At 36.3% G+C, this 25,875-nt stretch overlaps 2 protein-coding genes across 6 annotated transcripts in view; one reads left to right on the top strand and one right to left on the bottom strand.

The window, feature by feature from the left end:
- LOC129576963 (zygotic gap protein knirps-like) overlaps window positions 1-25,875 on the bottom strand; it is a 114,250-nt gene that overhangs the window by 86,756 nt on the left and 1,619 nt on the right. The gene's annotated exons all lie outside the window — the stretch shown is intronic.
- On the top strand, window positions 2,091-25,875 carry LOC129576960 (uncharacterized). Of its 5 annotated transcripts, none has more exons than XM_055463197.1 (10): window positions 2,091-2,321; window positions 3,289-3,485; window positions 4,055-4,428; window positions 22,072-22,814; window positions 22,899-23,137; window positions 23,214-23,359; window positions 23,425-23,741; window positions 23,821-24,020; window positions 24,192-24,522; window positions 24,632-25,875. In XM_055463197.1, the coding sequence occupies exons 4-10, from the start codon at window positions 22,192-22,194 to the stop codon at window positions 24,882-24,884; spliced, it is 2,109 nt and encodes a 702-aa protein (XP_055319172.1). In that variant the 5' UTR covers window positions 2,091-2,321; window positions 3,289-3,485; window positions 4,055-4,428; window positions 22,072-22,191; the 3' UTR covers window positions 24,885-25,875. The 5 variants fall into 5 exon arrangements, with proteins under 5 accessions (XP_055319172.1, XP_055319171.1, XP_055319173.1 ...); XM_055463196.1 differs by having other exon boundaries at window positions 2,091-2,414; XM_055463198.1 differs by having other exon boundaries at window positions 2,091-3,175.

The raw sequence follows: 25,875 nt of genomic DNA, 5'->3' as shown, positions 1-25,875 counted from the left end.
CAAACATTTTTTTCAACCGTTGTTATTCGATTGGCTTTGAAGGGATTTCATTTGTTCATTCTTTATTTAATTTATTGTTGTTGTCGAGAGTGGATTTTATTGTCAACGTTTGATTTTTCGCCATTTTTTTCAAAGTTTTTTTCATTTTCATTTTTTTTATTTCTTTTTGTTTTGTTTTCATAAGGTTTCGATTCATTGTCTCTAATTTGGTGATACAATTAACTTCAGCTATTAAATATGTAGTCAGTCAATTGAGTTTCAATTACTTCAGCTAAAAAAAAATCAATATTTAAATATTGAATTCTTCTAAGAAATAACCGATAGATATTTCGGAAAACTGTAATAAGCGTAATTTCGCCGCAATCGATTGAAGAATAACTTGATTCAGGAGAGAAAAAAATACAATTTAAAAATAGATTCAACTCAATCAAATAAACAAACAAATGGAGTGCTCTCCCTAACCAAAGATGAGACCGATTGAAATTGTCAAAACAATTCGTAGTGTTCAAAATTGCGTCAATAATTCTATTATTTACGAGCGCACTGTTTATGTTGATACCTATATCAATTTTTATGACAGTAATAACGAACCAAGAACGAAAAAAAATTGATCCGTTCCATTCGGTTGTATTATGTGAACTGTCAATCACACTTTGTGTCGATGGTAATTCATGGGTGACAAAACAAAAATACATTTTTATTAGTCGCATTTGTTTGATTTATAGTCAATGCAGTGCACCTCATTTTCATTTCGGTTCGTAATAAAATGAAATGTAATAAATTTGAAAAGAAATGTACGCATATTTCACTATGGAAATTCCACGCATTTAAATTATCCAATTTTATCGCAAATTTATTATAGACATGTTCGAATTTAACCTGGTTTATTTTAAATTAAGCCGAGTCAATGCTGAAAAAACGAACGAGCTAAACAATTATGTGAAGATTGATTCCGTATAAGGTGATTACGAGGCTGGTTAATATTTCCGAATGACAAATATACCTTTGCATACACACAATTTATGCAATTTGTTTAAGGCACTGGTTTTCGTGTGTTTCGATCATTCATTCCATAGTAAAATCCATAAATGAAAATATAGCACGCAACCGAAGATGCGGCAATAGGTTCATAAATCACTTGATATATGAAATGTTCTTTTCTCTCTCTTTCTCTCTCTCTCTTTCTCTCTCTCTCTCTCTCTTTTTTTTCTTTCGTTCGTTCGTTGTTTTTCCGTTAACGACATGCATTAATGCTTGCTTCCACTGTTCGATTTATGTGGCGCTATTTATAGCTGAAATGCGAAAAAAACACAAGCTGATGATGAAAATCAATAAATCACCTGATTATATCGGTACTACTAGATTCGATTCGCTTTTGGCTGCCCGGTGAGTGCATAACCAATTTCAGAATTCTAACATTAATATTTGAAAAAAACGTTTTCGTTCACTCTGTGCCAGTAATTGTAATTTCTACATTTATAATTATTGGAATTCATATGTAGAAATCACTTGGACTGACCAAGTCTTTACAAAGACCAAATTTCTTTTGGCATTAGACGATTTTAACAACTAGCTTTTTCTCTGTTGTCTTTAGTTAATTTTAATTGCGATTATTTATTGAATATTAACCATATCAGCCCATCCCATGCACTCAGATAGAAGAAAAAACCTTCAAAATATTTTACCATTTACGTGGAATTTGCATATATTTAAGCACGTTAAAGTTAATCGCTCAGCGTAGAAGTTTGGATTAAAAGACACAACGATTAAGATTTGCTCACATTGATTTAAGCTTCTGTTAATTTTCCTCAAATAAGGCAGTCGAGTCGTTTGTTTGATGGCTTGTTTTGGGTTTTTAAAAGAAAAGAATGGCAAAATAGAAGAAACAAAAACGAATTCAATCAGCTGCTCAGTCATAAATATGATGCTTTGTAGCACAAAAGCACACGACAAGAAAGCAAACACAGCCCAAAGCGATGACGTGATGAAACCGAAAATTGATTGTTTTGAATCAAAATTTATGTGGCAACCGTGTGTGTGTGTGTGTGTATTGTAGACAACGCGAACAGCACAAAATATGTTGTCAGTGTGACGTTGTTTACTAAACTGATCGGATCGACTCGTTTTATTTGATTTTGCTTCGAACTTTTGACACTGTCACACTGTGCTACAAATTCGGTTAAATAATCGCATGAAAATTCATTCTTCGCAATATCGAAGGATACAATTCGCGGGAAGTGTGATTTCGTAAAAGTGTTAAAATCCTTCAAATGATTCCTTTCTAAACGAAGCGAGTCCAAGTAGCTCAAAACCGAAACAAAGTTCACATTTTCTAGTTGATTAAAACTAAGATCCAACAATTCTAATTTTGGTTTATGTTCAAGAATGCCAAAATCAACTTTCGATAAATTCAAGTACTGTAGCTCTTCGAAAGCAGTTGCATTCAATTCACCCAAAAAATTCCTTGATAAATCGAGTTTCGAAAGAAATGACGATTTTTTCAAACAGTTTCATCAATTGTGATGCATTTCCAATTTTGCAATCAATCGCTTAAAATGTGCGCAAATTTTCCAGCGACGATGATAATGAAGTAAAATTGACATTCTCCAAGTTATTGTGGGAAATGTCCAGTGTTTGAAGCTGTTTTAGCGATTCAAATGGCTTTGCGTTGTCCAATGAGAGGCTCGTATTGGCCAAGTACAAATATTGCAAATTGGTCAATTTGACAAAAGTTCCAGTATTCAACTTGCCCACACAATTGCCATTCAATCGTAACGTCAAAACGGACGAACTCACGTATTGAATCAGTTCTGGTGTGCATTATTCCGCCACATTCAAATGAATCAAATTTTTGGCATGCTCCAAAAACCAACAACAACAGTTGCGCTGTGAGCGAATCTATTCTCTCGCTGACTCTCTTCTTTGACATTTCAACCGTTGTTCGAGCAGCGCGTTGATTCCAAGCGCTTTTGATATATATTCTTTTTCTCTCCTAACCTTTCTCACTCTCTCTCGATTACTTGATATTGACAAAGTTCTTCTTCTGTTCGTTTTTTTTTTCTCTGGTTCGCTTCGAAGGCGCTAATATTCGAAAAACAAAACCAATACAATGGCGAGAGCGCTTCATCGTTTTCTAAATGCATGAAAACAGTGAGCGCGCACACGTAGTGCGTGTGTACGTGAATGTGTTCATAGACTGTTGACTCTGTACGACTGAGCGCGCCGCCGTTCTCAGCAGCAGCAGCAACAGCAGTAGCTTTTTTTTTGTATGTTTGTGTATATTCGTAGATACCGGGCGCGTAGCAGCCAAACACACATCTGTGTACGGTTTGACCAACTAGTTGCTCTCTAAAATTTGCGTTAAGCAGTCGAAATTCGAATTAGATCCCGCGCTTCTTGAAAATCGCTGTTTTCGTAAGCCACGCGTTTCGATCACGATTTTTATTTCCGTTCATTTCCTCAATATCCAATGATCAATTGTGTTTGTAAGTTTCGATCGACTACTTTTTTGTTGTTACCAAAACAGAAAAATTATACCTTTCAATTTGTGTGCCAATCTAAATAGAAAAAGTTAGCCGAGATTGGAAAGAAATTTAGAAAACGAAGGAGAATAGAAGAAGGAACAAAAATAAAGATTGAATCGAATTTTGAAATTTTAAGTGTTTTTTTTTCGTTCATTTTTTTTTTCTGGCCGCTTTTCCCTCCTAAATTATTCGAACAGCGTGCCAAATGTTTTATTTATATCCAGACGTTAACAATTTTCTTTCTCATTTCTTCGGTTGAATTCACGAAATATTCATAACGAGCATTCAAATCATAGTCCATTTGTGTATTGTTTATGTTCTTTTTTTTGTTGTTATGTATTTCAAAGACCCCTTGACACATTCCCGCTCTTAGAAACACCGACACCGATTGGCACTTTATTTTTTTTTTGTCGAAATAACACACTTGTGAAAACACGGACGCTTTGAATCGATTTTTTTTTCTTCAAATATTTGTTTACAACATTGCAATTGAATTGAGTGTAATGAAATTTCTTTGAAATGTTTTTCAGTTGGTCTCATAAAAATCCCGGTTTAGAAGAAGAAAATAAAAAACCGATCAAAAAGTGAAGTGCAATAGTTTTGCCGCTAAAATCTTTAAGAATTTAAATAGAAAAGAGAAAGACAGTGCAAAAAAAAAAAACAAAAACAGCATTTATTGCTTTGTTCTCGGCAAGAGTTCTCGCATGAAACCATCGTTTTTGAAACGGCACGAGTGAACTGAATTGTAACAACCGAAAAATAAATAACAAAAGACAAAAATCTGTGCGTTTCCACGGCAGCTCGGGATTGGAGACGAAAAACGATACCGATTTAGTGTTTTCTAAATAAAAACATCATTTGCTTGTGGATTATCATACGAATTTAATTGAATGGAAATCCAAAGGTAGACTTAGTTTTATTTTGTTTTACCCACTCCCCATTCATAGCGTTTATTTGTTCTATAGTAGTCTTTTATCTATTTTATTTGGATCATTCTGATAGTGCACGTCGATCGTCAGAAAAACGTCGAGAACACTCTTGAAATAGAAGGTTGAACAATAGACACATCGAAGCGAAATGAAAGGCTATAATGAATTTCCTATTTCTTTTCGATTGAGATCCACCAAAACATTCTCTTCGCTTCAATCAATTGTTATCAACACAGTTTGTTATGAAGTGGTTACAGTTTGTTGCTACACCGTTTTTTTTTCACTGCTCAAACATTTGAAATTGAGGGGATTTGAAATGTATTGATCATAGATATTTAGTGAGTGTTTTTTTATTCCTCTCTCGGCCGAGCGAAAATGAAACAAAGAAAATGGCGAATAATTTAGTGGCTGAAGAGAAGAAGAAAAATCATTCGGAATTGAAATAATAAGAGAATCTAAGAAATGCTATACATCATCTAGATGGATTTTGCGCTCTAGTGATTTGTTATTGTCCTCAACATTCAGCATATTTCTCACTCGCGTTGTCATTGATGTTGTTGGTGAAATTCCGAACTTCCATCAACAACAAGAAAAATATTCGCAAATGTTCTTGTTTGGTTTTGCAACGAATGAAGAGAAAAAATAAATGCTATGTTTTGGACTTAAGAACCGGTTTACATTTTTGTTACGACAAAATTATTCTTCAATAGATTCGGACCAATTACCCGACACAACAACTGAAACTCGATTCCGTGGACAAGTTATCAATATCGGGCCGGAGTCGATAGTTTTTTTTTTATCGTTTGTTCTCTTTTCGGTGCTCACATGAAAGAGTTGACGCGTTGTTGCTGGCAACAATCACGATTTGGCCAACTTTTACCAGATTTTTATACGATTACTAATGCATGACGAGAGCAAGGGAGAGAGAGAGAGAGAGAGAGAGAGAGAGAGAGAGAACAAACAGGAACAACCAAAAGCAAGTGTTCACAACACATACGGACAGAGAGGGAGCGCATTAAATCAACTGCTCCGAATATCGATTTAAAGATCGAACCGAATAAAAAAAAACCGTTAGACGCAATGATTTTTCGGAGATTGACCGAAAAGTTGCGACACGTTTTATTATTCAGTACTTGTTGTTGTTGGCATTCAATCCATCAAAATGAAATTTATATTTCGGTTTTGCCCTCTCTCTCTCTCTCTCTCTCTCTCGCTCTCTGTTCGTTGTTTGAATGTATATTATTTTGGGTTTTTGCCCTTATTCCAGAGCAGCCGGTCATTAAGAGCCGAAATGGAGTGAAATATTCCTGTTTTGAATCCAATTAAGGTCCAAAAAATTTGATACGGCTTTTTATTGCATTCGTTCCATTTTGGTGCGTATTGACTGACCGGCATTGTTCCATTTGTGGTGGTGGTGGTTGATGGTCGGTTATAGTAATAACTCAATTTGGCCAAATTGTGTGTAATTACTTGGAGTTAGCGTGATCCTTCTTATATAATGTCCACTTATCTATTCGATCAAGAGTGATATTTTAACTGTGAGCGTGTCCTTTTGAAAGCCGGCGACAGTATAGTACTCGAGACTTGCATTTATTTCCATTAGAACACGGCTGTGACACGATGTGCGCATGCATTCGTACATATATACTCGTATAGTTTAGACCATATATAGAAACGAAGAAACATTGCGAGGCGCGCACAGAATAAAAAATTCATCAAACAAAAATACACGCTTACACATTCAAAGCAAAGGCTAAATAAACAACACTCGTACGAAAACGAAAACGATAATGAAAATGATGATTGCTATTAAACAAAATAAAAGGGAAAAAGAAGAAGAGCGAAGACAAAAAAAACACACTTGGAAGATGGAATCGCACGAATTAAAAAGAAGAATCGTGTGTGTGTGTATGCTATTTTAAATGAGCGACCAAGAGAAGGGAAACAAATATGTGGAACATTCAAATAGTAAAGGTATTGTAATCACGAAACAAACTACACGTTTAAATGAAATTGTTGAAGGTAACATATAAAAACGGAAGAGAGAAAAAAACCGCACATAGAGAGCAAAAGAGAGAAAGAAATAGATAATAGACACAGAGGCAGAGAGAAAAAACACATCAAACTAATTCGGAACGAAGTCATGAAAAGTCTCTGAAAAAAGGAACACATTACTGAAATGCTATGCGCATATTTTATAGTTGTATTGTATTCTATTCGGTACGTCGTCGTCGTAGTCGTCTTCTTGTACATTGGGTATTTTCTTTGTTATTATTTTTGGTTGGGTTGCCTTTTTAATGCGCACCGTAGAGCGTCACAATCACTGAACCGGTATATAGTTTGCGACGCGACATGTGTTACGAAGAATGAAAAAAAAAAAAAAACCACACACACCGAATTCGTTTTTCGCTTCCATATTCTTGGCTCTAGTTCTAAATAATTTAATTCATATTTTCTGTTGTGTTTTGTATCGCTTTTCATTTCTGCGCCATCCGATCAACAACAATTTACGCACAAATACTTCGCGGTGCCTTTCAACCGTAAGGCAACCATCATCATCATCATATTGGTCCCATTGAATCGATGCGATGACTTTCATTATTATTACGCAATAAATTCGGCTCAACCTGAACTGAATTGTGTGTTTTGTGCGTGTGTTTGCGCTACGCGTCGGTTGTCCATATTCGTATCGGTAACGACGTAGAACTATGTTACGTTTTCACCTTGATTTTGAATGAATGAACAACAACAAAAAAACTCACTTCACACCATTCCATCGCGAACACATATCAGGATTACGGGCATGATCAAGGGGAGATATCAAGGTGACTACAAATTAATTCTCTCGCTCTCGCTCTTGTAATTCCCGAGAATTCAATTGACAAACGACCAAAACCTTGATCTCTCTATTGGGAAACATTGGCATCGACAATTGAGCCTCGACACTGCGCTAGAGAACATATCGAGTTTTGACATCGTTGCAGGCATCGAACAAATCGAGTCGCGACACTGCCAGTCCCAGGAGTAATGCCAGATAGAATAAGGCTGATAGAGAGAGTGAGAGAGAGAGAGAGAGAGAGATAGAGGAACTTGCCCAACGAAAATAGAAGCCATAACAATTCAATCAAATAAAAAATGTAATGAAAGGAATTAGTGCTTGTAAGTTGTGTACAATGACACGCTATTCAAATCATTTAAATTTGAATGGGAATAAGAACAACGACGACGAAGAAAAAAAAACACCAACGACCAAACAAATAAACGTGATCCCTGTCGAAAGTGTATAGTGAACTCTCAGCAGGATTATTTGGAAAATTTAAACGTTATGTATTTTTAGCGCATTCTCTCGCATTCACATTAAATTGGATCTAATCTAAGATTCAAGCAGTCGTTTCCGACACGAATGACTTAATACACAAACTATGTTTGACAACGACGACGGCGGCAGCAGTGGAATCGGCAACGGTGGCCTCGTTCAGCTACTCGACTCAATTTTGTCATATGGCCAGCCAGCTAGCCAGCCAGCCAGCTAGCCAGCCAGCCAGCTAGCCAGCCAGCCAGTCAGCAAAGCAATCTAAACATTGATAAATATCAGCAGCGTTGCAAACAAACCAAATAAATTTCGGAATATTTTGCCGTTAACACAAAATCCTGTCTTTGCATATTTTTAGAATAACAACACTTAATGTTCGAACATTTGGATACATAGTGTGGCGTGGTCGTAATTTACACAAAGTGCACACATAATTCGGTGCGACAGTGACGGCAGCGGCGGTAGCGTTGCCATTAAATTACCAATTGTGCATTTATTGAACCGATGAATCGAAAACACATTGACAGATAATCGATCGATCGATTTTTGTGTAAGTTATTGAGAGTGTGCAACACGAATGTTTAGTAAATAAAAGATCGATTACGTCTCGGCTTCTTTGCTCTCTCGCTCTCTCTCTCTCTTTCTCTCTGGCTCGATTGAAGTTAATTCAATAAAAATGGTGCTAACTGCCAATTAAATTCGTGTATGTGCAATGCTATTTTGTGCATTTCGCCATCCATCTTCGCCGTATCAAATTCGAAAGGAACCTCGTGTTTTTCTTCGTTCATTCTTTATCTCTGGTAGTCATAAACAGAAGGCGAAGAAAAATTAACATTCGTTGGAGGTAGAATATGTGTTCATCATTAATACGCTCGACAGGCATTTTATATTCGTTTTATGATTTCGGAATATATACGAGAAAAAAAAGAACCTATGCGCAAAACTAACACAAGAGAAATAAAGACAGAAAAAAGAACAGCGAAAACTATGCGCGCAACAGCCACAAGCCAGACATATACATAAAAAATGCCGATAGCCATCTAAATTTATCAGCAGATGAGAGGAGCATATGCTTGGTCAGCGTTCCGTGTGTATATGTTTGTAACTATCGCAATAGTTTGGACCCAAAATGATGTCATCTCGCTGAACTTTTCGATTTCTTTTCAACATGATGACATCAGACATGGAGAAGATATTTCGTGTATTTCTGCATTTTTTACGATGTGTTTGTCTCTCCTCTGTCTTTTGTCTTTGTTTCTCGCTTCTTGAACTCCAGATACATTTCGTGCAGTCACAAATATCATTACAAAAAAGACACCGCTTTTCATGCTTTAATAAACATTCAAAATCAATTGTTTATCGAGAGCGGAAATTGAGAAAAAAAAAGGGAATTTCTACCCAAACAAATGATTCATTCAGTTTGACTCTGTCTTTTACTCTCCCTCTCTCTCTCCCTCTCTCTCTCTCTCCCTCGGTTACTTGAAGTCATGGAGAAAAAAAAATGACGAGCATAAACAGAACGTGTGCGAACATGCAGTCAATTGAATTAAATTTGATTTGAATATTTATATAAAAGTTTGTTATCGCAAGAACCCGTTTCGAATAATTGTGTATGAACCGTCCGTCAATTTATATTGGCGAGTGATGAGTATATTCATTTTGGTAAACATTCGGAATCATTATGATCTACCTCTCTCGATTGAATTCACTTTATTCATGTAGCATGAAACGTGTATTGTTGTTGTTTTTGCCATCGCTTGGCCAATTCTATGAATTTATCGCTTCGATACGAAGAACCGTACGCTTTTTTCATGGTTATTGAATGTCATTCAATACCACTAAGCAGTCGACATCTCTCTCCGGCTATACGGCAACCAACAGAACTAACGCTGAGCATGAAAATGACATGTTCAATTGTGTTTGTTTCGTTAGTTTCAACTGTGCCGCTACGAGAGGTCACTTTTGTCGTTTATTATTGTTATTTTACATGTAAAATCAATGGTATTAGACGAGGATGGCTTTTTTTTAAATGGCCAAATTATTAAGACGATAATAATTTTTACCATGCCCCGCGTGCACGTTCAAACCAGTCGTAATGTGTTTTAGTACCGTTCAATCTCTGACACATTCTCCTCGGCACCGATTGGCCTTCGCTAATATATGTGTATGTGCGCGCGTTCGGCGTTTATCAATGGAATCCAATACTCTTTTTTTTTATTCTTGTGTTAACAGAATATGGCAGTGGCACCGAAAGAATCGCGGATATAATTTGCCATGATGTCAAATACTTCTTAAGAAAGCGAAAAAAAAGGTCGCTTCGACTAATAAGCGCAAAATAACAAATTATAAACACGTTATGGCCGTTCATTGGGCACACTTTCATGCCAATCCTGGAGTTGAAACTTGGTGATTTTTATTTCGCTTTTTTTTTTCATCTGGATGCTTGGGCTTCTATGTGCAGCATATGCGATTTTTTCTTACCTCAACCATCACGTATTTGATGTCAATCAATCGCCATGCCATTTACAGTGAACAACAAGCGATTGCTTCCTAATATGGATGGTTCAGCTGCCCTGTTGACGACTCTTTTTTGTGTGAAAAAAACAAACAAAGCATTCCTAAGCGCCGTCCTTTTCTTGACGCAATTATCAAAGATACGAGATAAAAATCGGTTGCCATCAAACCGGCTCCAAAACGTTCCCAGTTTTTGTCCCGCTTTCCATGAAACTCAAGAAGGTCCCACACATTTACAATTTATGACCAACCATCAAGCATAATTTCATATATTCCCCCGTTAATTGGGCTTCTGGAAGTGATTTCGTGATAATTGGCCAATGAAGAAAGTACGGTTAAAAATGAATATCTCACTCGCATAAATAATTTACGCCACGCATAAGACAATCAAATTTGCCGCGCATCGTTTTTTACGTTTCATTGGCTTTTATGATGTAAAGTCTCGTTAAGAGCCGATTGGCATAAAACCTTTTATTTTCTTCATCTCAGCCAAATTGACTTTGATGACAGATGTACAATCACTCAACACACGAACCATAGTAAAACAGCAATCATAACTTTCAAGACGTTGATGTTAAATTGCGTTTTAAATGGTTTTAGATGGGTTTTGTGTGTGTGTGTGTGTGTGTGGTTTTGTGTTTCACAAAGCGATTTAAATGTACTCGGTTCATAAATCATCATCGGTTAAATGTGCGGCTAAAGAAGAAGAACAAGAAGAAGAAGAGCCATTTCCACGGAAAAGTAACTCTTGTTCGACGAAACTGAACCGGAGAAAAGAATACGGTTCTTTTTATGAAAGAAGACAATTATTCATATTCAAGATAATCAAAATCTGAGCTGCATAGAACATGAGTCGACAGTTGTGTGACTCTATTTCGAACATATGGTGCGCGTAGTGTGCGTATGATTGAATCAATCTCGCGGCCAGCGAAATCAACAAAATGCACACGCGCCTTCATTTCAACACCAACAAACCAATTTCCACAGGAAATTTACTATGCAGATCGAATGGCGATGATAAACGCATGCAATTGCATAAATGATTTGTGTTTGAGCTGTGTGCGAAATATTGTACGGATATGTTTCGGCATGTTTGTAGCTATAACTTGTCGGCATTTTTAATGAAGAACAACAACAACAACAAAAATCGGCAATTATGTAAGCGATTTGCTAATAAAATATGAAAGAACCAACAACAACGAGAAAAAAAACATCACACTAAAAATAAAAACGATGCGAGTGTTCTTCCGAAACCTACGGATTGCGATCGGTGCAAAAGAATTTGTGTCAGATCCAGAATTAGACCATAGATTTTGTTACGAAGCATGGGAGGCCACCGCGAAATCACTTTTGCTTTTTTCTATGCTCTCGCTCTCTCTCTCCGCTGTTTCTACAATGGACAATCGCCAAAGATTTGTTTTTATTTTAAAAACCTTAATATTTGGTGCTTGACTTATTGTTTCATTCAGCCGCATCACTTCACACAACAGAAGAACAACCAAAAGTGTAAACTAATCCGGTAACAATTCGAAGCGAAGAAACAAAAGGAACAACAAATTGATAAATTCGTGCACAGTTTTCAACACATTTTCTCTTCGTTCCGAAAGAAAAAAGAGAAAAAGTGTTTTCTTTTTTAAAAATACATCGTTAAAAAGTGGTCATTAATACGTATCAAGCGGCTTTTTGGGGCATATGTGTGTCGATGCGCTGGCAATTGCTTTAAATGTGTGGTGAAATAAAACTTCTGCTCTCCATAAATTGTTTCGTTTTTTTTTTGGGGGGGGGATATGCCGCATTAATCATGGCACGATGAGAGTGCAAAGGATAAATTGAGGCAATTTTTCTCCCGTCTCTCTCTGTCTCTCTTTCTATCTCTCTCTTTTTTTCGATGTGTCTCTCTCATTTCGCCCATCCGAATGAGACACGAAACGAGTCAAAGTAGATGAAACGAGTGAAACAGAGTCAAACTTACGAGCCGCTGTAAATGATGAAAATGAGCCGAAAATAGAGAAATGAAATCGTTAAGTTGTTGATGCGTAACCCCTTTGAAATGATGTTTGTTTTTTTTAACACTTCGAATATATTTTGGTAATATTATCGGCCCGAAGAAGAAAAAAATCGAGAAAAAACACATTTAAAGGCCATGTGCAACCGATGTTTACATGTTTACATCGTGGTGTTTTTTGTTGTTGTTGTTGTTGTTGGTAATTATCATGCAATGATTATGCATTTGCTTTCACCATTTCCATCCAAGCAAACACATTCACATGCGAATGCAACGCATCAATTCATTAGGTTTAATCAGATAAAAGTGGCCATAAATCGAATTTCATTAGCAAAGAGATCAAGTGAATTTGATTCGATCAATTCAGATATTTACAGTGTAATCCAAAGTGGCAAGTGTTTTTTTCTTTTTCTTCTCTTGTCTGTTTCTATCTCGGATTATGTAACTAATTTTAATTCGAAGCTTGAGAATAAAGCGATCATTTCCAAATATTGATGCGTTTGATGATGAGGAAGAATGTCCGATTAAATGTATTTTGGATGTGTTTTGAAGTGTTTTCGACTTGTTCTAGCTTCTAAAAAGCAAAAACATACGAAACATAGATGCAACCCACATAATTCAATGAATTGTTCCAATCCAATCAATATCGTAATCAAATTTGAAAAGAAAAAATGAGGCGTAGGTTGATTTCCATCCAAATTTAGTTCATCTCTTTGCTGATAATCATATATAACCAGAGAGAAAAAAGAATTATGAAATACAGACACGAAAAAAAAGAAAAACGTTGAAAATTGTGAGTCAAGAATGTGTTTCAACTGATAAAAATTGTATTGAATTTTAACAACAAATATAAAGAGCCCATTGATTTATGTCGATTCTATAGCGTGTCTATTTATGGCATTAAAATACGCAATGAATTTTCAATTTTTATTTACATCACGAGTGTGTGTGTTTGTGTTTTGCGATGTGAAGTGACAAACAAAGAGAGAGGAAGAGAGAGAGAGAGAGATCGAGCGCAAAAAATGGGACCCATATGTATAATTGTTGTGTCGTTGAAGCGTATAATGTTGATTGTAATGCATGACCTTTACTTTGAAGCTACATTAATTTATTGCGTTGAGCCAAAGTGCGCAGTGCGCGCGCTGTTTTGGGTGACACAATCCAAACAATACGCTGTCACGTTTTTTTTTTTCATCATTTTCGCGACTTGCGACTTATCGTGCAGCCGTGCAGTGTGCGCGGTGCTAATATGAAATGTGTGTAATTCAATCAATTTACCGAATTTAATACGTTAAAAGTCTCGTTTAATCAGGCAACAACGATTGATTCGTTGATTATAAACTTGACCTTTTCCAATGATTCATTTGTTTTTTTGAAGAAGAAAAAAAAAACACTTTGGCGAAAGAAATAAACCAAGAAACAAACAATTGACGGGCGATAGGGCTTTGCAAATTTTTAATGACAAATGATTGGAAGATGATCAGAAATCGATTCACGTCGCTTAAAGAATGCGATACTTCATGGTTTGTATCGCATTGAAAAAACATACTCTACTGTACAAATTTGACATAAACAAACTGTCCATTAGAGTAAAAAAAATGTGCTGGACACGAACGCAATTCGATAGGAGATGCGTCAGTCGATTTGTCATTTCCACACAGAATGTTTCAAAAATAGACGTCTGTTTTTTTTTTTTACGATAACAACGACTAGAGAAGAGAGAAAAAAATGAAACAGAGTCAACGAAAAACTTCGTGTAGTATGCGGTGTCGATCTGTGCGCCGAGAAGTAGCATTGCTAACCTATGATGACATCATCGTGCCGATTTTCAGCGTTGGTGTTTCATATTTTTTTTCTTCTATACTTTTATTATTTTGACGCTTATTTTATAGTGAGTTCTCTTTTCGTGTGTATATATGTGTGTGTGTGTGTGCCGTTTTACCGCTAGTTTCGCTCTATTTATACACACACTTCACTTTTGCTTTCCAACTCCCTCAACATCACGACAACGACGACGAAACAACAAAATTTACTATGAATCGTATGGCACAAAAAATAGCAAAGAAGAAGAAGAAAAAAAAAATCCGAATGCCTCGAAGCGATTGATTTTTAACAGCAAATCACCGCTATTTGAAACGAATGAATATACGAACAAACCCGGTGTTTTCATCGTATGCATACCAAATGGCATACGTACATTGCCTATCAAATCATTTTACTGTGAATACGACTGTAAAATGTTGCTGCTCAATCGACTTGTTACTCAATGAGAGAGAAACAACAAATCGCTTATCAATTAAATATAAGCAAATGAACATATATGTCAGTTATCATACACAGTTCGATGAATGAACAACAACAACAGCAGCAGTTCACGCACCAAATTCCTTTCGGTTTATGGGACACAGAACAGAAATTACAAAAAACAAACAAACAAATAGGCAGACACACAACAACTCAAACCGAATCAAAGGCGCAATAAGTGAAAGTCAAATGTTTCGTTACGAAAAATCAATGGGAATTTTGTGCACAAAGAATCAAACACAGAAGGCGTAACACCATAGCTTAATCTGTAGAATGAGCGTTTATTGCGTTAGCACAGAGCAGGGCCTAGTTTTTAAAAGAGGAGTTGTTTTGCACATTTGCATAAAATATTAAACGAATGTTTCGTTCCGTATGAAATTCGAAAAGAACAAAAAAAAACTTCACGAAATTACATGGCAAATTTTCGGTTCAGCGGTGTTCTTGCTCGCAACTTCGAGGCAAAAAAATGGGCCATTGATGACATTCATTTTTATCGTAATCAAAATCCTATCAAATGGCTTTCAATTTATGCGTAACCATTTGCCCGTCATCATTCTATTGTACTCCAGTTCAATTGGAAAACAAAAACCTCCGCTTTCATGATTGCTTCATGTATCTTTTGTTGTGAATGTTGAAAAAAAAAATATTTTTCATACTAGGCCCTGCATAAAATACTCGTTATAATTGAATGACAAACGCCTCTCTTTCATTCGATCCGGTATCTGATTCGAATCTATTTTCGTGTTATTTATTACGTATTGCATCGAAGTATTTTGTTTTTTTTTCTTTCGTTGTTTGTTTGCATTTTTTCCGCCTTTATTTCGGATACTTCGATGGAAAGGAGTGATTTTTTTGTTGTTGATAAAAATTCCTAAAGAATTGAAGATTGGTGCATCTACTCGAATAGCATACTCTTGTCCCAATTCATTTTGGATCAAACCAGTTGATCTTATAACTTTTTGAAATTGACCACATTTAATTTAATAAACACATCGCCAAGAAAAAACCATTCGCAAGATTATACCGAAACCGGTTTATAAAACGAATTAATTTGTGTTGTCTTCAAAGTTCCTTCGTTGCTGAAAAACACGAGACTATGTCGCTGCTACACCTAATTTATTGAAAACACTAACGGTTCGTGCTGTGAACTCTGCGGTTCACAATAGTGAATGAACAACGCATCGCACTGTGCTTTGTGCACCAAGAACGTTCGCTTTTTTTTCCTAATTGTACATAGTTCATTTACTTCCCTTAACATTTAATTGCCTTCACCACTCGACACCACACCCACAAGTAACAACACGTCAACGAGAGAATGTGGCTTTTTGCTGTTAAATGTCATGTCAAAATGAATTGGTGTGAATGCACGAATGAATCTCTGAAACAAAGAGGGATAAATGAGGGATTTTTATGTGAAAAATGCTTCCCAAATATAGACGAAGAATGAATAAATTTTATTGTATCCAAATGAACACAAACCGAAAAAATCCGTTGAAATTTTATGAAGAAATCTTTATAACTTTATGATGTCATAAATGAGGTAAAACTGTGCCATATCCAAAATGCATGTATGAGTCACCAAACACAAAGGGCAATAAAGCGGAGTACCGCAGAATAATAACCATTTTTTACCATGTCATATCGAATGCTGAAAAGTTCTGGAGTGCTTGAATTTGAGTTTGACTCGCATTCTGTCGGATAGGACTCGCTTGCAGACTCAGTTTCATTGATTGACTCCCTCAAATGTCGACTCTCTCAAGTTTTGACTCTCTTCCAAATTGTTATTCTCTATCAAAATATGATTCCATTACGGTATTCATTCGGTAGCATTGTTTGGTTGCGAGTCGCAACTTGCGACAATACCAAAACTCGATTTCCAAATATGCGTGTGTAAAGCAGAAGAAAATGTGTGTTTCGTAGCAGGTTACATGTTAATTATCAATTTAATCTTAAACGATGCTAAAATTAAATCAACAAACATCTATTCAAAATATGTTCACATCAAAGCGCCGCATCAAATAAAATGTGTGAAGAAATTCCGGTTCATGTAAATTCTTTCCAGATGAGAATATATTCGATGTTGACCGACCGAGCTGGAGACATGTGAAAAGGTTATGCGTGTGTGTATTTGTGTGATAGCATACCATATCGAAGACGTTTCACAGCAAAAATGAATGTGCGTTCGTGGCGTGTGGAGGCAAAGTGCACAACAGTTGATGAGTTTCTTGCACAAAAACAGCACGAACGAAATGCTGTGATGGCGCTATTTATCTATTCAATTGTTTTTTTTTTGTTTTTTTTGTTGAAAAGAGCTGTACATGAGCATCGCTTTGTTTGTTTAAAAACATTGTTTCTCCCTTTGCATAATCGTGGCGATGATTTCATTTCATTTTACACGTACGGCAATGGGCTGAGAGAAGCGATAAATCCAAACCCAGATCTCATAACGAATTTAATTACGTTGAACCGTCTACAACACGGTGCTAATGCAGTGAAAACTTCCCATTATTTATAGTTATAATAAAGAGAAGAAAAAAATGTTTCATTAGATTCTGCGAAGTGTAAACATTAGTCGAGTCCTAGAGCTTATGAACATGATTCCCTTTCGCACAATGGAATGGGTTAAGCATTACAAAGCGGTGGGAAGCTAATTCAAACGGATCCGCTTTACCAATTTGTTTCATTTATTTACGCTTCTCTCTCTCTCTCTCTCTCTCTCTCTCTCTCTCTCTCTCTCTCTTCCGCAAGGTTAAGTTATTTTCATACACCAAGATTGAATGCAGATTTTCGTAGCTGTTGTTTTTGGGGCCGACAACGTCACACGTATCGTGTAAAAATGTGCGTAAAAAAGTTTGTGCAAAATAGAAAAACTCGCAACATAAAACCGATTTCAATTGTTTTGTTTGATTGCACGAAATTCCATTGGCATTCCATTTAACGGCTCAATCAATTTTTAAATAGAACTATTTCATGTACTTGCTCATTCTTTTACTTTTTTTTTGTTCTTTTGCAAAATAAAACGGGGGAGAGAGAGAGAGAGAGAAAATCGAAAGAAAACAGAAGAAAAATGTTACTTCAGATGATTGAATACATTTTTTCTAAGCACTTAATAGCTACGAGCTATTGAGATCGTTGAGCGTCGTTTTTTTTTCTATTCAAATTACGGTGCAATTGGGAATGAAAACGTATCTACACCATTCAAGTGCGATATCACTTAAAGCTGACTTCTGACTTTGATCACGTAAATAAGAATACGTGATTCGTTAAATGCTTAAATCGTATGTCCATTCACAGCCATCGATGTGGATGATGATGACGACGACGAGACTTTTGCACATTTAATCGACAAAAAAGGAGCTTAAATGTGTCATAGTTGCTTTTTTCGTCTTCTTTTATGTAGTTGCATTGGGAGCCGCTTCTATAAATCCATTCCGAAACGAATCGCATTGAGCATTAGTCGCAACAATTTATTGCAAGTGTACAGTTTTATCGATGACAGCCGGAAATCCGCCGTTCAATTTATAATATTGAAGACAGAAAAACAAACGAATATCAAAACGTTAATTCAATTCAGATTTAGAAAGGAAAACCGTTTCAGAAGGCGGTGAGGTCAATCAATGAACTGGCTCTCTAGCAACCATATACATACACACATTTGAAGTGACGTCAAACAAATATGAATTTAGATGAAGTGGCTTGGAGTGGATAGAACTTTCTAAGTTTCAATAGGTCTTATTCTATGACTTCTTTTGCCAAATTTCTTTCTAACGAATACCATACAAAAATAGCAGAATTTTCTTTACTTCAGAATTCAATGCAAACAAAAAATCCATTATTAGTTGTGATTAATTGAGAAATAGACGAAAAACGAGGAAATAAATCCAAGAAAAGCAAATATTTGAATTATTGTGGGTAACAACATTAAAATCGCTCGAAGCAAAGAGAATCTACTTTCAATGAATAAAAAACACAATACAGTTGCGTTTGTTATTCAGCTAAATGACTAAGGCAACAAACACAACAGTGCTCGTCTATTCTATGCTGATGTATTTGCAACGCATTCAAATTGTGTACGTAGAAATGTTGAAGAAAATTGAAACAAAGTAGACAAGCATTAGAACCAAAAAAAAAAAAAAAAAATCTTATGACATCATCTTTATAATCGACTCACAGTGACTGACTTCATAAAAAGCCCCGGTACGAATAAATACCATACATACGCGTTGAACGTGAATGTTTGTGTGTGTTTGTTTGTGAGCTTGCGTGTATTGTATATTTTTATACATGCGTTCAGTTCTGTTCGTCCGTTTGTTTGAGCCCGCACTTCGATTTGTCACTGTTTACTGTGCACACCGAGTATCGATTACTTTTCAGACAAAGCAATCGCCTGTAAGTAAATGGTTATTGTCGCTGTTTTTTTCTTCATTTTCTAGTTCGTTTCGTTATTTGACTCGTTTGTTAAATTTAACACAAAATGTGCCACTTGAATTCCTGCGCTTGCCCCCGAAAAAACAAAAACAAACGCGTTTCTGTTTCTTCGATCACGAAATTCATAAGATAGGAATAATCAATTCGTGCGAAGTGTGATGATGATGATGCAATCGAGTGGTCGCAATCTGGTTTGTCGTGTTTTGCTTATGTCCATGTGCATCATTCAAAGACGAAGAGGAAAAGAAGCAAAATCTTCGACATTTATTTTAATAATGTGAGCTCAATCATTGAGGCCCCAATGCGATCGTATAATCAGGAAATTATCCGATTGAAAGCAGCGTCATTTGAAAATGTTTATGACACCATACACACTCATGGACAACAACAACATTAGAATGAATTGAAAAAAAAACATGTTGGCTAATGGAGAAAAAAATTCACTTTTTTCTAAACTAATTAAATCGCATAAAAACACCAAAACATTTCCTCAGCTGCCATGTGGGACTTTCGAGCATGAATCTTTTTCTATGCCATCTATTTTCAGACGTATTCGAATTATGCCGAGCCCAACAAATAATCAAGTGCGCGCCACACTCTCAATAATAATAATGCAAAAATACACACACAATCTTGACGCACATACACGCCACACTGTCTGAAAACAATTATTCAATTCGTCACTCTATAATTAGATTATAGAAATGAGCTTTTCATTACTCATCAACGATTCCATCGAATTTTTTTTTTTTGGCAAACTGAAAAAAGAATAACAACATTAAGTTACTCATTTATGCTTCATACGCAATGTCACTTTTTCATATTGCTATTCGACTCGACCTACCCCATGAAGCGTGACCTAAACTCAAACTATAAGCAGCTGCTGAAATTGGAAATATATGAGAATCCGTTTTTATACATCAAAATCTAACAAATTTGGACTTTTTGAACGTTTCAAATTGAGATGAGTTTCATGTTGAGAACACAGTTTTGTTATGGATTTTTGGAAAGATGGATTTTTAATGGATTTTGATAATTATTAAAAAAATAAGGAAAAATGAAAAAAAAAAAATAAAATTTCAATAGAAAATTAAACGAAACTCATTTGACTTCAATTCAATTGACAAAAATTGATTATTATTCCATCGCATATGGGAATCAATTTTGTGGATTTACTTAGGATGTATACAAAAATTCGTCCTATTTTCTTTGGACACAGGCATTGAATGAGATTTCACTTGATTCTACATTTTCTTGCAACTTGCCCTTGATTCTTCTGATCATAGTCAAATGACAATACACATTTATGCCATTTAACATCAGAACTATGAAATTCCTTTTATCAAATGAAAAATCTTTCACGAATTTGGTGAAACTTTCTAAGTTTCTGCTTTTCTCGAATTGTTTCATATGTAATTCATTGGAATTCAATTAGTAGATTGCCAAGACTAAAACGGAATAGAAAAGAGTCGACAAGTTGTGTTCATGGTTGAAGCCAAGATAAAATGTACATTTTTCTCAAATGGTTCTTGTTCAGTGGCCATTAAATGGTAATTTGATGAACGTGATTCGTCGTAAAATGATATGCGAATCAATTAGACCATCAATGTTCTATTTTGTTTATTGTCGAGGGAATAAGTGTATTGGTTCTTTCCCATGTTATGCCTGTGTGCGTTTGTGTGTGCGTGTGTGTGTATGTATGTCGGGAGTGAGTAGAATATCAGTGAGAAAGTGAAAGCATTGGAAATTCTTGCACGGCCCGATAAGAATTTTTCCATCTATTACAATAGACCAATATAAATCACAATGGCTTCGTAGGAATCACGTAAACAATCGAAGGATAAATTGTCTAAGCAAAAAAAAAACGCAGCCGCACGCGTACTCGTCGCATTTTTTCCCTACATCTGTTGAGAAAATAAAATGCTTGACAAAAATCTGCATCAAACAAATTACGCACAATTTCTATTGGTGTTTTTAGTTTAGACGTTGACACCATTTCAGAGAGCAGTCATCAATATTTAACGATCCCGTTTAAGTAACGGGAACCAATTTCGTATCGAACGTTCGATATCGATTGATTGTGCTACTGAAATAGAGTATCTGTAACATTCGAGACCTAATTGACTGTTAAAGTTCCCATCAATGTGCGACACAACGAAAGATAGAGCGAGAGAAAAATAATATCGAGCGTGAGCAAACGGAAAGCAATGGACGACACGCACAAATGTATATCAGGCCCCGATGATGTAATCAAGCCAGTGTGTGCACGGAATATAGTATTTGATTTGTTCTGACTTTTTTCTTCTTCTTTGCTACAACAAAACATATTCATATTCGAGAATATTTATTTGTATCCTGATGGTTGTTTGTTCCTCACCATAGCCGAGGTTCGTTCGATGTATAAACAAAGAAAATGGGGTCACACACACACGCACACATACACAAATCGAACCATTCATGATAAATATATGCGTAGATTGTAAACAATGGCTATACCAATAGAACCACTGGTCTTTATAGCTTTTTATGGATGAAAATTACATTTGACGCGACATTAAAACTACCCCAATGCCCACCATATACACAAGGAAAACTCTGCTATCGTTATCATCCGAACCAATCTTCTAAAACTAGGTTAACTTGGAGTGTAGTATGTATCGAACGTTGTTCAAACACAAAACGAAAAACAGGGATATTAGTGCGGCAGCTATAGAGGAACACTGAACTATTCGATAGGTTGAAGCGCTAAACTGAGATTCCATTCGGATTTTTTTTTTCTAATATATTGAAGCCGCACCAAAACAGAAATCCATTTTCTGAAATTAAGTTGATTACATTTTTCATTTCGAAATAAAGTGGCCGTTCCTTTGGTTCTCGGCAGCGAGGCTGTGTTTCAAATCAATTTTCTGATTGTGTTTAGTTGGGATTTTAAACTTTGAATAAACGGGTTGTCTATCCACACTAAGCGAGGGTCTTTGATTTGTTTAACCTAAACAAAACGAGGTTCTTGTTTAAACTTGTACTGAACGGTTTTTGTTTTTGTTTCCCTTTCAGATCCGTAAATATGACAAATTAGGACGACGTGGAGCAAACAACGAACATCGAAACGAATACACCTACATACTACGAATTCAAGGAATTTAGTTGAAACAAACAAAGAGAGTTGTTAGCAAAATGGGAATCAAAGAGCAATCGGAACAGTTAATCAATCGAAACCTAGTGGCCCTGGTGGCGGTGATATTTCTCTTTTACGGTGGTTTGAGCTGCTTGTATTCAACGCTGGTACCACATTTATTGGAATTAGGATTTACATCAGAGGAAATACGATACATACTCACCACAGTTGCATTGATCTCCATCATTGGCCCCTTAATATTTGCCCCATTAACCGACCGAATTGCTGATCGTCGCAAATCATCATATGGCCGTTATTTGCAAGTGATTATTGCCCTTCTGTTAATCTTTGGATCGATTGCATACGGGCTGTTGCTACTGGTACCGGCCGTACGACGTGAAGCATCACGAGAGCCAAATGTATCATTTGGATGCGATCCATCGGGTGGGATTATCTTTCAAGAACGTTGCTCGGAGGAGAAGTCTTGTTTCCATTGGGAAAAGGAAAAAGTCGGTCAACTTATTCTCACCAACTGTTCATACACATGCCAAAACCCATCACAATTCGAAAGCCTATACAATCCATGGCTTAAACCGGCACCAGCCGCTTTCAGCGAACCACCATCATCAAAAGAGAAACAAGAAGACTATGATTATGCTGATATCAGTGGACCACCCAAAAAGTTAGTACTCTTTTCTTTTTTCAACCAAACTTTTATCTCGACCAAATTAATTTCATATTTGTCCCGTTCCTTTCATTTCGTTAGCTCCGATTCTGAACTATCGGATGGTACAATTGAAGCCAGAAACCGGCGAGAAGTTGAAAAGGTATACGTTCATCCACCGCATTTGTGTATGCAAAAAATCGTCGATGGCAAACCGATTATCGAAAGATGTCATGCGTACACCAGTGATTTGGATTGGGTTAAAGTGCAAGCAAGCCTTAGAAGTGCCACCAATAAAGAGAATGAAACTCATTCGGCTGAATGGTGCAATTATCCATTGGGTAAGATCAAAATCGATTTTGTTCTTTGCCCATCAAACGGACAAGATTTGCAATTTCTTTTGTATTTATTGCACAGATGGCTTCACATGTGACATACCCGAGGAACAAATCAAATATATGAAGGCGTATACGGGTAATCCAGATTGCAAACCAATGATTGAGTGCGAAGTATCGGATCCATACAGCGGTCCAAGCGTTTTGGCAGAAAGCCAATGCTATAAAGTAAACTAGAATTGCCACCAAATTATCAAATATATGGATGTAATACCGTCTTTCGTTCCTTTCAGATTGTGGGAGATATTGAAGTAACTTATTGGTCATATTTAGCAATTCGTTCGCTGGCTGACATCTTCCCAGTATCAATCATCGTTTTGCTGAACACAGCAATTATAATTGCAACGCGCGAAACATCGACTGGACGTTCGGAAATTGGTCGTCAATTGGCATGGGGAGCATTTGCCTGGTGCATTTTCCCACTCATCTTTGGTATCGTTGGAATTCACGGTGATATTTTTGTGCCTGTAATTGTATGCATTGTCTTATGGATACTTGCGGCACTCATCTTACTCTTCAACAAGAGTATCCCATTGAGTCCACCTGAATGGTAAGTGTGTTATGAAGAATAATTGCTCAAGGTCTTTTTGTGGCTAGTGACAATCGCAATCTTTACAATTAATTTATAGGTGGTGGCAAATCTACACTGGCGGCATGATGGCCATTCCATTGTCTGCCATTCGCAAGTATACACCAGAAATTATTGCACTATCCGTGGTTGCCGTTGTGTTGGGTGCCTTTTGGAGTATCATCGATACGTATCAACCATCGCATTTGCTGGACTTGAATCTCGACGATGCACCACTTGTCATTAAATTCGCTTTAACTGGTGAGTTTATGGTGTCATAAATAACATTTTCATTTGAAAAAAAAAATTCACCATCAGTTCGAATGAACGTTGAAATGTACAACGTTCATTTGAAAAACGTTTTCCATTTACTCACAATTAAAATACGAATTCTTCAACTTCCAACTAATCGATATTCTTTTATGCGTTTAGTTGCTGCCATTCCGGCCATTTTCATTCTGTGGAATGCTGAACGTATTGTTGACTACTGTGGTCATGCCAATGTTTTGATTGCCGCATTCGCCCTGCACATCCTTCGTTTCACCGGATTGGCTTTGATGGATTCACCATGGTATGCACTGTTGACGCATTCATTGGAATCGATTACACTTGTCTTGGTATTCGTGACATTGGTGTTGTACATGAGACATTTGGTGCCGCGTCGCCTCATTGCCACTGGTCAATCGGTTCCAGTCATCGCCACTCTTTGCCTTGGCAACGCCATCGGAACCTTAGTCGCACCAGTCTATGCTCAGGGTTTCAGGTATACCACATGATGTTCAATTGAAATTTTTTTTTATTGAAATTTCACCGATATTCATTTGCTTTTTTTGCATTAAAATCTAAACCAAAATTTTTTGAATCTTTTTTAGACATTTGTTGTTCCGTGATTTAGCCATCGTTGCAGCAATCGTTGGCACATTGTACTTCATTTTGTATCATTTCTATTTGGGTAAACGATGTGCTGCCGCTCAGCAGCCACCACCATCGCCAGCCGAACTACAAACTCACAACGGATCGACACAACAGAATGGCGCATCATCATCGCCATCCAACGGCAACAGCTATACACCATTGCGAATTTACCACAATAGCCGTGGACGCAAGGGCCAGTTCCGATACTAAAGAATTTATTATCAGAAACAAAAACAAACCAACAACAAAATTATACATCAAAAAAATATCGATGTTTTTCTTAAGAACACGTGAACGATTAGAATTGTTTTATTTTGCACTGCCTGATATAAGAGAGACTCATAAACGTACAACGGATTCTGTTTCGAATCATAGGATAATATTCACAACTGGCAAGAGTATACACGAAAAATATAATCGAACTCTAATCGAATCAGAATATTTGAAATGATTCAATCACACATACACACGCACACTCAATGTCTTTGTCAATCCAGCACCGAATTAAGTGTCAATCGTTAGCACGAAGAAGAATGTAGTTTTTTTTTTGCAAACTCTTAAATCAGGTTTTAATTGCAAACATAACATTTCGAATTATTTTCATGGTTTAACACACACACACACACATCACAAATAGTATACACACACACACACACCATCCGGATCGGATTTCATATGGGAAATGAGCAAGTTGGAAAATATGAAATTCAATAAGTCAACGATTGGTCCGCCAATCAAATTTACAATGCCAGAAGAAAGAGGAAAATCCGTCTGCAAATTTACACTCATCCAATCGATCGATGTATCTTGATCGGTACAACAATCATATATGTCCAAATATCACGAATTTATATGAACCAATTTGGTACAATTATGATGAACGCCCTCAACCACCAAAACACTCAACTACACTCAACGCCAGAATTCTTAAAATATGTGCCTGTGAAGGAAAATGAAATGAACCAGAAATCTTTCGAATGCTCTATGAATCGTCACTGCTTTTTTTTTCTAAATAGAAACAAACAACAACAACAAATGCATTTTAACTATAAGATAGCAAATAAAAAAAACTGTCAATTTTGTAAATCAAAGATTTTCTAACAAATAGGTCTTAAATATATAATTGCAATTTGGATATTCTATGTAAGCAAATCTACGACGAGAGATAAAAAAAAAATAAAATGAATTTTCGTTATGTGAA

The sequence above is a fragment of the Sitodiplosis mosellana genome, unplaced genomic scaffold (genome assembly GCF_009176505.1).
Source record: "Sitodiplosis mosellana isolate CC-2019 unplaced genomic scaffold, AAFC_SMos_1.0 Smas_scaffold_6191, whole genome shotgun sequence".
NCBI classification, from domain to species: Eukaryota; Metazoa; Arthropoda; class Insecta; order Diptera; family Cecidomyiidae; genus Sitodiplosis; species Sitodiplosis mosellana.
The sequence above is the reverse complement of the archived record's forward strand: the minus strand, read 5'-3'. Positions and strand labels throughout refer to the sequence as shown.

Excerpts from the sequence above, each read along its gene's own strand:
- LOC129576960 (XM_055463197.1), top strand. The coding sequence starts at position 22,192 with ATGGGAATCAAAGAGCAATCGGAACAGTTAATCAATCGAAACCTAGTG. Across the intron at positions 22,815-22,898 it reads ATCAGTGGACCACCCAAAAA|CTCCGATTCTGAACTATCGG; the intron begins GTTAGTACTCTT and ends TCATTTCGTTAG. Across the intron at positions 23,360-23,424 it reads CAGAAAGCCAATGCTATAAA|ATTGTGGGAGATATTGAAGT; the intron begins GTAAACTAGAAT and ends CGTTCCTTTCAG.